Below are 16784 nucleotides of genomic sequence, written 5' to 3'. Positions count from 1 at the left end.
TCGAATTCATATTGACTCATTTATGATACGATTATAATCGCATTGTATCACGGATTAACCTGCTAACTCGACTTGATACGTTTATGACAAGATTTAATATTCATGTCACGTATTGTTCCAAGATCCATTAACTCATTTGACCTACTATGACCCATGAATCCACTTATGTAGCGTGTTAAATAGGTTAAGTCGTATCAAACTATTTTAAATCGGTTATTTCATATTAAATGGATCGTGTCGTGTTAAATACACTTAATATAATTTAATATTAATTATGTCGTATCGTGTAACCCGTATAATAGAAATGTCATATTTGTGTTTAAAATTTTTAATGCGATTTATTAATCGTATCGTGTTCGTGTCGATTTTAATCGTATTCGTGTCGTGTGTTGATATGATACGAACACGACCCATATTATAATAATGGATAGTAAATTAAGGTATTATTTAGATTAAAATACTCTATTATGCAGAAAACTTATTCTCTTAATACTATGTTTGGATAATGATTTGAGATGATTTCATATTATATATATTTGAAAAAATTATTTCTAAAAAATAATGATTTAGAGTTGTAAAACGATAGTTTCCTTACCATCATTTTACTATAGCTTTTTAAACCACTAAATTTGATGGTTTGATATAGTTTAGAATTTTTGTTTTTTATTTTATTTATGTATAATATATAAAATTCTAATTATATAGCTTTAATGTTATATATTTATAAGACATATTTAATGATTAATTAAAAATGTAAAATATATATTTAATTATTATTATAATAACATTATTTATAAACTAATATTTTATTTAAATAAATATTTTAAAACCTTTTTTATATTTGAAACACTAATAAAAATATTTTAGAAATTTTTATATTTATTTTACTATACTATATTATTTAACCAAATAAGAGAAAGTTATTAGACTATTTTATACCCTACCTTTATACCCTACCATCTTTCTAAATATGTTAATAATAAAAAATCATACTATACAATATAATACTATTGTCACGATCCAACCTATGGGCCGGACCGGCACTAGGACCTGGGCCAGCCTAAAGCCCCCGAGGCCCGTAGTAAGCCTAACTATTCACTAACCCAACTCTAAGGCCCATTTGGGCTCAATTTCAAGAAATCAACCGAACAGAGTCCGGCCATAAAATGGACCTACCAACGGGGAGTTTTGACTCACCCGACCTGTAAACACAGGAAATACTCAATTGGGGAGCTCAGCTCACCCTCCACATACTCATATCATCATAAAAACATATGGGAGCTCAGCTCCCTCATCTAGTCCATCAAACATGCATATCATTATACGTTTACAGGTCCAACATGGTAATAATATTACAGACCAAAATCAAATAAATACTTCTAACACATGCGGAAATTCTATGAGTAAATAAAATTACACAAATATTGATAAACAACCTGCGAAGGAGAAAAGCAGGTTAACCACAATAAAATCCTCCTGTAGCCTGAAAAAAATATTGAACAGGAGTGAGCGTTCGACTCAGAGAGTAAAATATCAATTTTAACCATAATCTCTATAACTATCTAAAACTAATGCACCATGTGGAGTAAAATGCAACACCAGCAATAATTTCACATCATAACATCAAAAAGGTAATTTGGAGCACTCACGCACCCGATAATATCAATCATAATATATATGGGAGCTGATCCCCTATACAGCTCTCTTAATTCCAACTGTGCCAGCGAAGAACTCAGCTCGGACTTCCACTTAATAACCAAATTGGGGTCCCAGCGAAGAACTCAAGCCGTGTCTACCCCGAAGGACCAAGTCCCAGCGAAGATCTCAAGCCGTGTCTACCCGTCCTATCCATAGTCCACACCACATCACACGCACGCCAGCGCACGCACACTGCTCCAAATTACCACAACAACATACATAGCACTTTCACAATTATGAATGCAACATAAATCGTGCCTAAAGTTTATCTACATAGATATATGCATATAAGTGATGCATGGGCATGCTTGAACATATAATAATAGTGAAATTACAATTAAAATCAATATTTTACTCACAGACTTGACAACGGTCACTGTGGCGGCTGGGCGGAGAAAGAAGGCTGTCCCGGCTCACCTGACAATTACATTACAATTATTTAATACAAATGACTCAATACAAATCAAGAAAAGACCAAATGCGTCATAAGTCGTACCGAAAATCCGGCAAAGTCTCCCCTATACCTAGGACCTACCCAACCTGCAAAAGGCTCAAAACACACTTCTAAATCCACAATCCATATATCCACAATTTAATCACATCACACAGCCCCTCCTGGGCCCATTAAATCAGTCATCCATCACAGTATGTAAAATTTCAATTTAGTCCTTATAATTGATCATTTTTGTAAAAACTGCCCAAATAAGCTCTAAAAATTCTAAAACTTTGCCCCGCGGTCCTTAGCAATATTACTAGGCTATTGCAAAAAGAATCATAATTTTCTGAGCTACCACGAATATTTTATGGATTTTTAATCCTATTTAAGCACAAGAAAATTACGAAAAAGCAAGGTTCGGGTTTACCTTTGCCGATTCCGACTCCGGGGACGCGCTCGAGACGTCTGACAATGGGGGGGGGGATAGCCAAAACCTCGGTCCAATTCGGAGACTTTTCCGGTAACGGGTCTGTCTGGCCGGAAATTCACAGACCCGGTCAACTGTCGAATTTCCACGAATTGAGGATACCTACACGAAACCCACAACACGGGGGTTAGTACATAAATTTTTCAGAATTTTCTAAGCTCATTTAATACTCAGAAAGACACTGCGAAGTTCCATGGGACCCACCGAAAAACGGTGTGGGAAAAATTCGAAATTTATGTCGCTGCGAAACTCTCGACGAGTGGAGCGCTCTAGTACTCTCGGTTTTCTCGTGGGATTCACGGTTTGCGAGAAATCTAGCTTGAAAGTCGAAATGGGCTAAAACTTCCCGGGCAAAAATTGGACAAACCGCTCGATGGATTTCGGTGTTCTTGGTGTCTATGGAAAGCTCTCGACAAGTAGATGAGTTTAGACACAAGACCCGGTCCGATTGGTGGTGGCCGATCGACGGATTTTGACCGGAAGACGACGGTCGCGCGTGGCGCGTTGCTCCACTTCGCGCGCTGCTCGTTTCCAGCGTTCGGCGGCCGTGGGGAGGAGGAGTGAGGCAGGCGTGAGGTGGCGCTGCAAGGGGAGGAGGGAGGAGAGAGAAAGGGAGAGGGGTTGGGACGCGCGGGGAGGAAGAAGGAAGAAAAAGAAAAGGCCGGTCCGATTCGACCGGTCCGATCCGGTCCGGTTTGATTCGGCCGGTTCGATTCAGGATACAAAATTTTGAATTTTTACTCTGCCTCGGGACCAAAAACGAGGTCCAAAAATTCTGAAAAAATTTCACAAAACTCAGAAAAATTCGTAGACTCCAAATATATTTTTAGTTTTGCCACGCGGTCTTTAAATAAATTTTTAAAAATCATCAAAGTTTATATTTTCGGAAAATCGAACCCGATTTTTAAAATCCGAAAAATATCAAATAATTTCTTAAAATTTAAATAAAATTAAAATATCAATAATACTTATAAAATTAAAAAAAAATAAAATTATGGGGTGTTACATTCTTCCCCCCTTACAGAAAATTCGTCCTCGAATTTTACACAAGGCAGAATAAAGTACAAGATTACACATTGAACAGATAAGGGTACTTGCTACGCATGTCCCGCTCGACTCTGTGTACACTCTTCCACCGATCGGCTCCTCCACAAAACCTTAACCATAGGGATCTGTTTTGATCTTAGCTGTCTCACTTGGTAGTCCACTATGGCTACAGGTTGCTCCTCAAATGTCAAATTTTCTTTTAGCTCTATTACATCCGACTGTAGTACATGGGAAGGATCTGGAATGTATTTCCTGAGCATGGAGATGTAAAACACAGGATGAACATGAGAAAGGTGGGGTGGTAGGTCCAACCGGTAGGCAATTGCTCCAACTCTATCAGTAACCTCAAAAGGTCCAATATACCGAGGTGCCAACTTGCCATTCTTTCCAAATCTCATGACTCCTTTCATCGGAGAAACCTTCAGGAATACGTAGTCGCCATCGCAAACTCCACATCCCTTCGCCTGGGTCCGTGCATAACTCTTCCGCCATCTTAAAGTCAAGCTTTCAATCGTTCCCTGATTAAAGGGACTACCTCTGAAGTGTACTGCACTAGGTCTACATCATGTACCTTTGCTTCTCCCATTTCCGTCCAACACAGAGGAGACCTACACTTTCTTCCATATAGTGCCTCATAGGGTGCCATCCCTATGCTGGAATGGTAACTGTTGTTGTAGGCAAACTCCACCAAAGCTAGCTGATCATCCCATTGACCTCCAAAATCCAAAACACTCATGCGAAGCATGTCTTCCAGTGTTTGGATTGTCCTTCACTGTCCGTCTGTCTCGAGGGTGGAAAGCGATCTGAAGTTCAATCAGGTGCCAAGTGCCTCCCGCAACTTTCTCCAAAACCGAAGTGAATCAGCCCTCGGATATTATGGAAGCCGGAACTCCATGCAATCTGACTATTTCTCGAATGTAGAGTCAGGCATACTGTGCCACAGAATATGTAGTCTTCACAAGCAAGAAGGGAGCTGATTTGGTTAGGCGATCTACAATTACCCATATCGAATCATATCCTAGCGTGGTACGAGGCAACCCAGTCACAAAATCCATAGTAATCATTTCCCACTTCCATTTTGGGATAGGGAGCTCTTGCAGCTTCCCTGACGGTCTCTGATGTTCAAACTTCACCTTCTGACAAGTCAAGCACTTGGACACAAAGTCTGCTATGTCTCTCTTCATGCCATTCCACCAATAGCTATCCTTCACATCATGGTACATCTTGGTGGAGCCTGGGTGAGCACTGTACAGTGTATAGTGTGCGTCTCGCATGATTTCATCTCTGAGATTGTCCACATCAGGCACACATATCCTAGAACCTTGCACTAGGGCGCCATCATTGGCAAATCCAAACTCACCACCTTCACCTTATTGTACTCTTTCTATGATTTTCATCAATTGTTGGTCTCTGTGCTGGGAAACTCTAACTCTGTCTCGCAAGTCTGGCCTCACTGAAAAATGAGCCAATAATACCCCCTCATCAGAAAGATCTAGGATTAAACCTTGATCCATTGACTCATGTACTTCCCGAATCAACGGTGTTTTCTCTGCTGAAATGTGCGCCAAACTGCCAGAAGATTTTCTGCTCAAAGCATCTGCTACTACATTGGCCTTCTCAGGGTGGTACTGGATAGTGCAATCATAATCTTTCAGAAGTTCCATCCATCTCCTCTGTCTTAAGTTTAAATCCCTCTGTTGGAAGATGTACTTCAAACTCTTGTGGTCGGTGTATATCTTGCACACTTCATCATACAGGTAGTGTCTCCAGATTTTTATTGCAAAGACTACAGCCGCCATTTCTAAATCATGGGTGGGGTAGTTCTGCTCATGTCTCTTCAGCTGTCTTGAAGCATAAGCCACTACTTTTCCATTCTACATCAAAACACACCCTAGGCCAACTCGAGGCGCCACAAGACACGGTGTATCCTTCACCACTCATAGGTAGTGTCAACACAGGGGCGGTGGTTAGACACTCCTTAAGCTTCTGGAAGCTCTTCTCACAGTCATCTGTCCAAATGAATGAAACATTCTTCCGAGTTAACTTAGTTAGGGGAGCCGCTATCCTGGAAAAATCTTGGACAAAACGCCTATAGTAGCCAGCTAGACCCAGGAAACTTCGCACCTCAGTGACTGTTGTAGGCCTAAGCCAATCAGTTACAGCTTCAATTTTCTTGGGATCCACTTGAATACCTTCACTAGAAACCACGTGTCCCAAGAATGAGATGCTTGCTAGCCAAAATTCACATTTTGAAAATTTGGCATACAACTGGTACTCCCTCAAAGTCTGCAACACCATTCTCAAGTGCCACACGTGTTCTTCCTCGGTCCGAGAGTATACCAAAATGTCATCTATGAATACGATGACAAAACGGTCCAAAAATGGCTTGAACACCTGGTTCATCAAGTCCATGAAGGCTGCTGGTGCATTAGTGAGTCCAAAAGACATCACCAAGAACTCACATTGACCATATCTTGTCCTGAATGCTGTTTTGGACACGTCCTCATTCCTGATTCTCAACTGATGGTAGCCTGATCCCAGGTCTATCTTGGAAAAGAATCTAGCCCCTTGGAGCTGATCAAACAGATCGTCGATCCGGGGAAGTAGATACTTGTTCTTCACAGTCACCTTGTTCAGCTGTCTATAGTCAATGCACAACCTCAATGACCCATACTTCTTTCTCACAAATAGAACAGGAGCACCCCAGGGTGAAGTGCTCAGACGTATAAAACCTTTGTCCAAAAGCTCCTGTAGTTGCTCCTTTAGCTCTTTCAATTCTGCTGGCGCCATCTTGTAAGGCGGCATTGATATGGGGTTTGTACCCGGCACAATATCAATGCAGAACTCTATTTCCTTTCCTGGCAACCTCGAAGCTCTTCAGGGAAGACATCCATGAATTCTCTGACAACAGGAACATTTTCCATGTTGACACCTTCTACAGAGGTATCTCTCACCAATGCCAAATACCCTTGACATCCACGCCTCAACATTTTTCTAGCACTAATTGCTGACACCAAGTTATATGGAGCCACGCTCCTGTCAACATCGAAGCTAAACTCTTCCACACCGGGTATGTGGAAATACACCTTTTTGTTCCTGCAGTCTAAAGTGGCATAATGAGTTGCCAACCAATCCATCCCCAAGATTACATCGAAATCCATTACTGGTAGAGGAACCAAGTCTGCTGGGAGAATCTTTCCATCCACTACTACTGAGCTACCCGGAAAAACCATATCTACATCTATGTTGTCACTAAGTGGGGTAGCTACCAACAAAGGGCATTCTAAAGTTGTAGGGTTTCTACCCAATCTCATGGCAAACACAGGGGAGACAAATGAGTGCGTAGCACCCGGATCTATCAAAACACGAGCCTCATAGGAACAGATTAGTAGAATACCTGCCACAATTGCATTGGAAGCCTGAGCATCCTAGTGGGTCAGGGTGAAAACCCGAGCTTGACCCCTACCCTGAGTGGCAGAACCCTGATATTGACTTCTACCTCTTGATCTGCCTCCAAATCCACGTCCCCCTTGTCCTCACTGTAGCCATCGAATCGATCGCTGCCATGCCGAAGCACCCGGATACAATCGACGAGGAACATTTGCAATGTAACCTCGTGACCCCATCTCGTGGCTCCGAACACGGGGCATTCCCTAGCAAAGTGACTGGTTGGCCACACCTGAAGCATACTCCTGAAACCATCATACAAGGTCCTGAATGTCCTCTACCACACTGTGCACAAGGTGCCAAGGAAGATCTGAACTGCACCAATCGCTATACCGAATCGTGACCACCGCTGATCCGCACTTCGTCCGAACCCTCTGGATTTGTGTCTAAAACCACTTCTCTTATTCCTGCTTCTTCCTCTGTAATTAGTTTGGCCACCACTATCCGTAGTACCCATGTGGGGAACACCTGAAGAACCCTCTGCTCTGTTTTTCTTTGCTCTTCCGCTGTCATCCACAGCATAGCTAATCTCTATCTGTCTGGCTCGATCAACTACTACATCAAAAGACTGATCAGACATCATGGCCAGGTTTGCATACCTCCTGTCCAGCCCCTTTAGGAATCTCTTCACCTTCATAGTTTCTGTAGATACTGCTGTAGGGGCATACCTGCTCAACTCCAGAAATTCTGTAGCATACTCATCTACAGACCTGCCATTCTGTCTTAAGGCCTCAAAGGCCCACTGCTTTTGATCCCTGAAGCTTTCTGGCACAAACCGATTGATGAACAGTTCCACAAACTGAGTCCACGACAAACCCTCCATCCGAGGTAATATGTAGTCATTCATCCATTGTCTAGGCATAGGCCCCATGACATGCTGCATACACTCTATAAGTCTTCTATCACCAATCAGCATTATGTTCCCGCCTGTCACAGGAATCCAAAATCGATATGCATCGTCGACACATCATAAGTACTGTGCACCAACTTCTTGAAATTTATGATCTGCTTGTAAGGTTCCTCTTGGTGCGGTGGATCGCTGCTGTGGAGGGTGGACCATATATCGTGCCATCATATCGATGGTTCTCTGCAACCCAGAGTAGTCGCCATGGGGTCCATGGGACCGTGCCATAAAAGATCGATCAATCGTGGCGCTTGCTCTTCTACTTGAGCAGCTCTAGGCCTCCTACCCCGCCTCCTCAGGGCAGGCGCCTCATCCTGTGCTGACATCTCGTCAGGCATATCTGGTTCTGGTGCAGTGGCAGCTCTCCTGCTTCTACGCATTTTCCTAAAATTTAGCAGCATTAGCCCACAAATTCAAAACTGCACATTACACAGCTCTATAGACTCATATTTATACATAATTATATGAAGCAGAAACTAGAAGCAAAGATGACAATGCAAGACGAATGTGGACCCTATTTTTCCTCATGTGACTCTTAGTAGACTCTTCCCAATACTTTAGACAAACATTCCCTAAGAATCTGGAGCCTAAGCTCTGATACCACATTTGTCACGACCCAACCTATGGGTCGGACCGGCACTAGGACCTGGGCCAGCCTAAAGCCCCCGAGGCCCGTAGTAAGCCTAACTATTCACTAACCCAACTCTAAGGCCCATTTGGGCCCAATTTCAAGAAATCAACCGGACAGAGTCCGGCCATAAAATGGACCTACCAACGGGGAGTTTTGACTCACCCGACCTGTAAACACAGTAAATACTCAATTGGGGAGCTCAGCTCACTCTCCACATACTCATATCATCATAAAAACATATGGGAGCTCAGCTCCCTCATCCAGTCCATCAAACATGCATATCATTATACGTTTACAGGTCCAACATGGTAATAATATTACAGACCAAAATCAAATAAATACTTCTAACACATGCGAAAATTCTAGGAGTAAATAAAATTACACAAATATTGATAAACAACCTGCGAAGGAGAAAAGCAGGTTAACCACAATAAAATCCTCCTCAGAGTTGAAAAAATATTGAACAGGAGTGAGCGTTCGACTCAGAGAGTAAAATATCAATTTTAACCATAATCTCTATAACTATCTAAAACTAATGCACCCTGTGGAGTGAAATGCAACACCAGCAATAATTTCACATCATAACATCAAAAAGATAATTTGGAGCACTCACGCACCCGGTAATATCAATCATAATATATATGGGAGCTGATCCCCTATACAGCTCTCTTAATTCCAACTGTGCCAGCGAAGAACTCAGCTCGGACTTCCACTTAATAACCAAATCGGGGTCCCAACGAAAAACTCAAGCCGTGTCTACCCCGAAGGACCGGTCCCAATAAGATCTCAAGCCCTGTCTACTCGTCCTATCCATAGTCCACACCACATCACACGCACGCCAACGCACGCACACTGCTCCAAATTACCACAACAACATACATGGCACTTTCACAGTTATGAATGCAACATAAATCGTGCCTAAAGTTTATCTACATAGATATATGCATATAAGTGATGCATGGGCATGCTTGAACATATAATAATAGTGAAATTACAATTAAAATTAATATTTTACTCACAGACTTGACAATGGTCACTGTGGCAGCTAGGCAGAGGAAGAAGGCTGTCCCGGCTCACCTGACAATTACATTACAATTATTTAATACAAATGACTCAATACAAATGAAGAAAATACCAAATGCGTCCTAAGTCGTGCCGAAAATCCGGCAGAGTCTCCCCTATACCTAGGACCTACCCAACCTGCAAAAGGCTCAAAACACACTTCTAAATCCACAATCCATATATCCACAATTTAATCACATCACACAGCCCCTCCTGGGCCCATCAAATCAGTCATCCATCACAGTATGTAAAATTTCAATTTAGTCCTTATAATTGATCATTTTTGCAAAAACTGCCCAAATAAGCTCTAAAAATTCTAAAACTTTGCCCCGCGGTCCTTAGCAATATTACTAGGCTATTGCAAAAAGAATCATAATTTTCTGAGCTACCACGAATATTTTATGGATTTTTAATCCTATTTAAGCACTAGAAAATTACGAAAAAGCAAGGTTCGGGTTTACCTTTGCCGATTCCGACTCCGGGGACGCGCTCGGGACGTCTGACAATGGGGGGGTAGCCAAAAACTCAGTTCAATTCGGAGACTTTTCCGGTAACGGGTCTGTCAGGCCGAAAATTCACAGACCCGGTCAACTGTCGAATTTCCGCGAATTGAGGATACATACACGAAGCCCACAACACGGGGGTTAGTACATAAATTTTTCAGAATTTTCTAAGCTCATTTAATGCTCGGAAAGACACTGCGAAGTTCCGTGAGACGCACCGAAAAACGGTGTCGGAAAAATTTGAAATTTATGTCGCTGCGAAGCTCTCGACGAGTGGAGCGCTCTGGTATTCTCGGTTTTCTCGTGGGATTCACGGTTTGCCAGAAATCTAGCCCGAAAGTCGAAATGGGCTAAAACTTCCCGAGCAAAAATTGGACAAACCGCTTGATGGATTTCGGTGTTCTTGGTGTCTATGGAAAGCTCTCGACAAGTAGATGAGTTTAGACACAAGACCCGGTCCGATTGGTGGCCGGATCGGCCGAATTTTGGCCGGGAAGACCAACGGTCGCGCGCGTGGGTCGCTCCACTTTGGGCGCCGTTTTCCTGCGTCCAAAGTGAGGCCTACGTTGGGGAGGAGTGAGGCGGCGGCGAAATGGGTGGCAGGGAGGTGGCGCGGCAAGGGGAGGAGGGAGGAGAGAGAAAAAGAGAGAGAAAGGGAGAGGGGTCGGGACGTGCGGGGAGGAAGAAGGAAGAAAAAGAAAAGGCCGGTCCAATTGGACCGGTCCGATCCGGTCTGGTTCGATTCGGCCGGTTCGATTTAGGATATAAAATTTTGAATTGTTACTCTGCCTCGGAACAAAAAACGAGGTCCAAAAATTTCGAAAAAATTCCAGAAAACTCAGAAAAATTCGTAGACTCTAAATATATTTTTAGTTTTGTCACGTGGTCTTTAAATAAATTTTTAAAAATCATCAAAGTTTATATTTTCGAAAAATCGAACCCGATTTTTAAAATCCTAAAAATCTCAAATAATTTCTTAAAATTTAAATAAAATTAAAATATCAATAATACTCATAAAATAAAATAAAAAATTAAAATTTTGGGGTGTTACAACTATATGATACCATACATTAATAAATCACGTTGCATTTAATTCAAACAAAATATAAAAGTATGGTATAAATAAGTTGCTTTTAAATTATAAAAAAACATAATATTAATAATATAATTTAAATGTAACAAATTAAAAGATAAATTAATAATACATTACAGTTAACTAGAAAAAGAATTACTTACAAAGTCGCAAATTAAATAATTTTTTTTTTCATTTTCTAAAAAAATTTAAAAACATAATATTAATAATATAATTTAAATATAATAAATTAAAAGATAAATTAATAAATTATATTACAGTTAACTAGAAAAAGAATTACTTACAAAGTTGCAAATTATTTTTTTTTTTTTCGCTTTCTAAAAAATTTTATTTTCTTACATAACTTAGCCTAAGGTAGTAAAAATCCTAATTCAAACTTCTTCATTAATTAAACAAATCAAATATGATTATTGATTTTAATGGACAATCTTAACCCTTCTTGATTATAATTACAATCCTAACCCTTCTTAATTATAATTTATAATTACAATGTGACTAAATTATATTTTGGAGCCCTTTAGACAAGGCAACGTTAATTTCATGGAAAATAGTTGTCGGTGGATAGCTGCAAGGGTGGGGAGGGGTGGGTGGCGATTGCGACTCCTCTTTAGATCAGAAGCATAGGAAAGTAAGGATCCAATAAGTTTCCATGCAAGCAAAGGACGGTCATAGGAAAACGAAGGCCCCATATGCTGGATGGTGATAAAGAGAGGGCAAGGAAAGGAATATGAGAACGGTATAGCTTTGAAGGAAAAGCAGCAATAATAATTTGAACCAGTCATGGATCGGTTTGAAACTAATTCCAAATTATTCAAATTTAGGTTTGAAATCGTTAATTCATTCATGGTTCCAAATCAACCTAATATTGAGATTCCAAAAGTCCGATTTAGTCTCATTTCAATTGAATCAGATCGACAATTCAATTTATTTTAACTCTCTTTAAAAAAATTAAAAAGATTTAATTGTTGAATTGTCTCAATTAAAATTGAATTGAAATTAGAATCGTCATCAAATCAAAATCAAATCTGAATTGTTGAAACCAAAATTATCTCGATTCAGCCCCACGTGGTCTGATTTAGAGCGTAAGGAGCCACGACCAAGAATGGAACCAAGGCCGGGTCAATAATGGTTATAATAGCACTACTTGAGAATGACAAAGACTTGCATGGTTTAAGCCCTTTCAGGCGAATGGAGCAATGATTACTTGGCTCAGCACTTAATCAGAGAATGTTTCAAATACAAATAAGACTAGTTCAACTGTTACAACAGATTCTGACTCTTGATTGATTCAGCCACCGACACCTTTGGGGATTTAAAAAAAAAAAAGGGAAGAAAAAGTTCCTAGAAAGTTTGGAATTTTGTTTATGACTAGTACAGGAAGGAGGAGGGCACACCATAAACAACCTCTCATCCAACACCTATCTGTAATCCTTATGTAAGTAAAACCAAAGAAGACAGAAGACTGATTGAAAATGAAGGCCAAAAATCAAAGGAATATACAAAAGAATCACACAGAATGATTCATCTTTTACTAGCATTTAGTCAAAGCTTGATGAGCGGCTGCATCTGCCTTGCAAATAATCTTCCAATGAGACGGTTTGTTCAATGCTGCTCACAGAGAGTGAATCATCCTCTACATCGAGCAATGCAAGATTAAGATGAGACTGTAGATTTGAACGCGGACATGCTTCATCATCCAGCATATCAGGTTCTTCTGCAGCATTAACTTGCAGCCTTGCCCACTTCATCACTTCAGCATCCCCTTGAAGGAGCTTCAAAACCTTTGAAGGACAAGAACAGAAACAAAGTTGAAGATTTTTTTTACTAATTTATATGATAAAATGTACAAAAGGAAGCAATTAATGCTTCAGATTTAACAGAGCATATTTGAGAAGTTAATATTGCTATAAATGAGATGCTTCATGAAGCTAGATAAGCAGGGCATGTCCAGTTGGATCACATTTCAGAAAGAAACTACATTAGAGCAAGGAGATATCTAATATCTAATATCTAATATTTGGCAAGCATAAAACCTCTCATTTGCCAAATTTTCCAAGTTACTAGACAGCCCAAGTATAAAAGTGAGCTGAGTTAATGGAGGAAGAGAAAGATGGCTTACAAGGCTCATTTGAGGCCTAGCTCGTGGAGAATGTTTTACACAAAGAGTGGCAGCTAAAACCATCCTCTCCATCTGATCATGATCATAGTCATTGCCCAAGGTTGGATCCAGCAACTGAGAAACCTTTCCATCATTTAAAATTGGCTTTGCCTGGACGAGTAAATCCATTTATTTTTAGGGGCAAAATAAAATGCAAAAATTAAGTGCTCAGTGAATTCCACATTTACAGAAGACATACCCACATAACTAGGCTTTCTTGGCCTTTGGGATGATCATGGCTTATAGGCTTCCTTCCTGAGAGAAGCTCAAGGAGTACAACACCATACGCATAGACATCGATCTTGTCGTTTACTTTGCCATACATGAAGTATTCAGGAGCCAAGTAACTGTAGCAAATAATTTACTGTTAAAAACCACAGGATTACAATTTACAAGAACTTGTATTTCTCAAGATGATTTGGCTGAATTTTAAGGAAATAAACATCCGTGGGTTTATTTTCATTGTTCAAGATCAGCAGCAAGAACACATAAAAACATGAGTAACAAGGATGAGGCAATTAAAATTGCATACCCAAAGGTTCCAGCAACATCAGTGCAGATTATATGAGATGAGGAGGTTGATGCCCATTTAGCAAGTCCAAAATCAGAAAGCTGAATTAAAACAGAAAAAGCTTCAGCACTAATAAATTCAAAAGAATAAAAACTAATACTAATAGAAGTGAAAGCTAACACGTTAAAAATGCATCACCTGAGGATCGAAATCATCAGACAAAAGTATATTTGATGATTTAACATCTCTGTGGATCACAGGTTGTGAAGTTCCACTGTGAAGATAATTCAAGGCCCCTGCTACTCCTACAGCAACTTTGTGTCTCTCCCTCCAACCAAATGCAAGGGAGTCCTTTCTGTTACCTGGATCAGAAAACACAAAACCACATACAAGTATGTTAGAAGCTGACCCAAATCTCATCTAGTCCAAAATCTGAACCATGGAAATTTGTTAATTAATATACCATGGAGGTTCTCTTCAAGGCTTCCTCTTGATAGGAAATCATAAACGAGGAGAAGATTGTTGTCCTCAGAACAGAACCCCAAGAGAGAAATGATGTTTTTGTGATGTAAGGTAGTAATAATCTCAATTTCTAAAACAAATTGCTTTAATAAATCATCAGACGGCTTTAAGATTTTCACAGCAAGTTCCTTGCCATCAGGAAGGCAACCTCTATAAACCCAACTGCTGCCTCCTTTTCCAACCAAATTTTCTGAGATACAAAAAGGAAAATCAAGTAAATCACAAGCAAAGAATGAATCTAAAGTTGCTTATAATTTTAATTTGAGTAACAAAGACAAACCAGCCAAGAAATTAGATGTGGCTGAGAGAATTTCTTGGTAATTAAACAATCTGCAAGTTGCCAAGTGTTTCTCGTGAAGACACTCCAATTCTTTTGGTAGACCTTTTGAATGGTCAGGAGAAAGTGGAATTGTCAATTTCTCTGTACCAACTGGAACAATTGCACCACTTTCTCCATCTAAGCTCGATTGATTTTCACCCTGATCACAACCATTCTGTTTGTGATCCAAATTGGAGATATATGATGAAAGTTGCCTACTGGGCAACCTCATTGCCCATTGAACCACTGAGATCTGCCTCACTGAGGATCTATCTGATGCTTGACGATCTGGTAAGACTGCACGGCGAAGTAGTGGCCACCCAGGTTTCAATTCAGGCACCTGTCTGATTAAAGAAGAAAATGAACAGGAAGGTGCCTCTACCTTTGTTACTGGCACTAGAGCTAAAGATTTATCATCACCACTATTATCACCAGAAGACTCTTCAGCAGACTGTTTACATGAATTATCTAGAGATTTAGCAACTGCTCCACAAATTGAGCAACTCTCTTTCATGATACTCCCCAAACTATTCGGACGGGCCTTAACCAAGGCCTGCTTTAAAATCTGGTCATCATCCTCTCCATCCTTTAAGGCCCTATCAGTACCACTTTCATTTAATACTTTGGAATTCTTAGTTAATGAAATTGACCTGTGAATTGCATTGAGCAGACCATTCCGGCGATCATCTTTAGTTCCTACAACAATTACATGATAATTAGTTGTACTTCAAAAGCAAAAAATCGATATTTATAAGCTCAAAATAAGATAATAGAACAAACCATGAGAATCATCAGTTTTAGCCAGAGAGCCTTCTCTCTGAAACACAACTTTCCCGTTATTGACAGCAAGAACTGAGCAATCCTTGGGTAGCTTCTGGGCGCAATACTTAGCAACAGATGACGGTGACCGGATTGTATGGCGACTGGCGGCTGCTCCAACTATAATCTTTGATGCTGAGTAGGATTTTGCTTCCCCAACTAAAATTTTTCGTATCGATGAACCTCTGCATATCTTGAGCTTGAGATCCACCTGCCAACCACCAATTCCCAGAACTCTTTAGTGAAAGTAACTATATATATATATATATATACACACACACACGACTGTTCTATTTAGCTTCGCCAAGTGTGCTTGACGAGATTGAAAGAAAAAAAATAATAGGAAAAATTTTCCATTTTCACACCAACCGAATAGACAGCAATAAAATCACAACTTTTGAAGAGCAGAAAGCAGACAAGAATTAAAGAAAAAGGAAAATTGAAAGGAGATATGAGCAATTTATGTTGAAAAAAAAAAAACCTGTTTCAGGTTGCAGAAACCTTCATAGACGGCAAGAACAGAGTCAAAAGCTTTGACAAGCGACAGAAGCGAAGACTTCCCTTCTCGATCTACGATTTCTACACATGCCCATTTCACTAAATCACCAAAGCAATTCAAATAACCAAAAAATTAATAAAAAGAATCACTTCTAGTGTTCACTTCACTTACCATTATTACCAAGAACATGCAGAGCAATAACAGTATCCCCAGGTTGTGCCATTTTTACCATGGCCCAGGTCAATAACTCTCTGCTCTGCGAGTCAGGCTTGACCCCCACTATCACCGTGCGGCCACCAGAGACCGTCATTTCTTCTTGCCCAAGCTGCAGTATTTTCATTTCTATAGTAAGCTTCAAAAGTGAGATTTAACGTCGATCGTTTGGGAGTTGTTTTATCGTCGATTTGTCGCCCGAGACTGAATGACCATATTGCTTTTATATAGCATTTAAGGTGCAGAAGATGAACAAAGGCAGAGCTGGTGTGTTTTTCTTATGTTTTTTTGGCTTAACCGCCAGTTTGGTTGTTTGCTTTTGAAGGTCGCAAAACCAGAATAGAAAGGGAAAGCGAGGGAGAGAAAAGAGACATGCAGTAAGGGGGAATGTTAAAGTGCATCCGGGTTCATTTTACTACAAAAGCTACATAATCA

General features: G+C 40.2%; 1 protein-coding gene across 3 annotated transcripts; it reads right to left on the bottom strand.

The window, feature by feature from the left end:
- Positions 1-12477: 12477 nt before the first annotated feature.
- On the bottom strand, positions 12478-16784 carry LOC110632632 (protein kinase STUNTED). 3 transcript variants are annotated; one of them, XM_021780911.2, is made up of 10 exons: positions 16308-16784; positions 16119-16234; positions 15599-15848; positions 14780-15505; positions 14441-14689; positions 14176-14339; positions 13999-14078; positions 13666-13813; positions 13428-13577; positions 12478-13089 (listed from the first exon to the last, which is right to left on the bottom strand). In XM_021780911.2, the coding sequence occupies exons 1-10, from the start codon at positions 16474-16476 to the stop codon at positions 12847-12849; spliced, it is 2295 nt and encodes a 764-aa protein (XP_021636603.2). In that variant the 5' UTR covers positions 16477-16784; the 3' UTR covers positions 12478-12846. The 3 variants fall into 3 exon arrangements, with proteins under 3 accessions (XP_021636603.2, XP_021636601.2, XP_021636604.2); XM_021780909.2 differs by having other exon boundaries at positions 14780-15514; positions 16308-16778; XM_021780912.2 differs by having other exon boundaries at positions 14780-15514; positions 16119-16216; positions 16308-16777.

Source organism: Hevea brasiliensis, chromosome 12, assembly GCF_030052815.1.
Source record: "Hevea brasiliensis isolate MT/VB/25A 57/8 chromosome 12, ASM3005281v1, whole genome shotgun sequence".
NCBI classification, from domain to species: Eukaryota; Viridiplantae; Streptophyta; class Magnoliopsida; order Malpighiales; family Euphorbiaceae; genus Hevea; species Hevea brasiliensis.
This window is presented reverse-complemented; position numbering and strand designations above follow the sequence as displayed.

What these genes read in the sequence shown, in the direction of transcription:
- LOC110632632 (XM_021780909.2), bottom strand. Translation starts at nt 16,476, where the DNA reads ATGAAAATACTGCAGCTTGGGCAAGAAGAAATGACGGTCTCTGGTGGC. An exon ending in CACATCTAATTTCTTGGCTG is followed by an intron (nt 14,690 to 14,779) that starts GTTTGTCTTTGT and finishes TTTGTATCTCAG; the next exon opens with AAAATTTGGTTGGAAAAGGA. An exon ending in CCTTGAAGAGAACCTCCATG is followed by an intron (nt 14,340 to 14,440) that starts GTATATTAATTA and finishes TTTCTGATCCAG; the next exon opens with GTAACAGAAAGGACTCCCTT.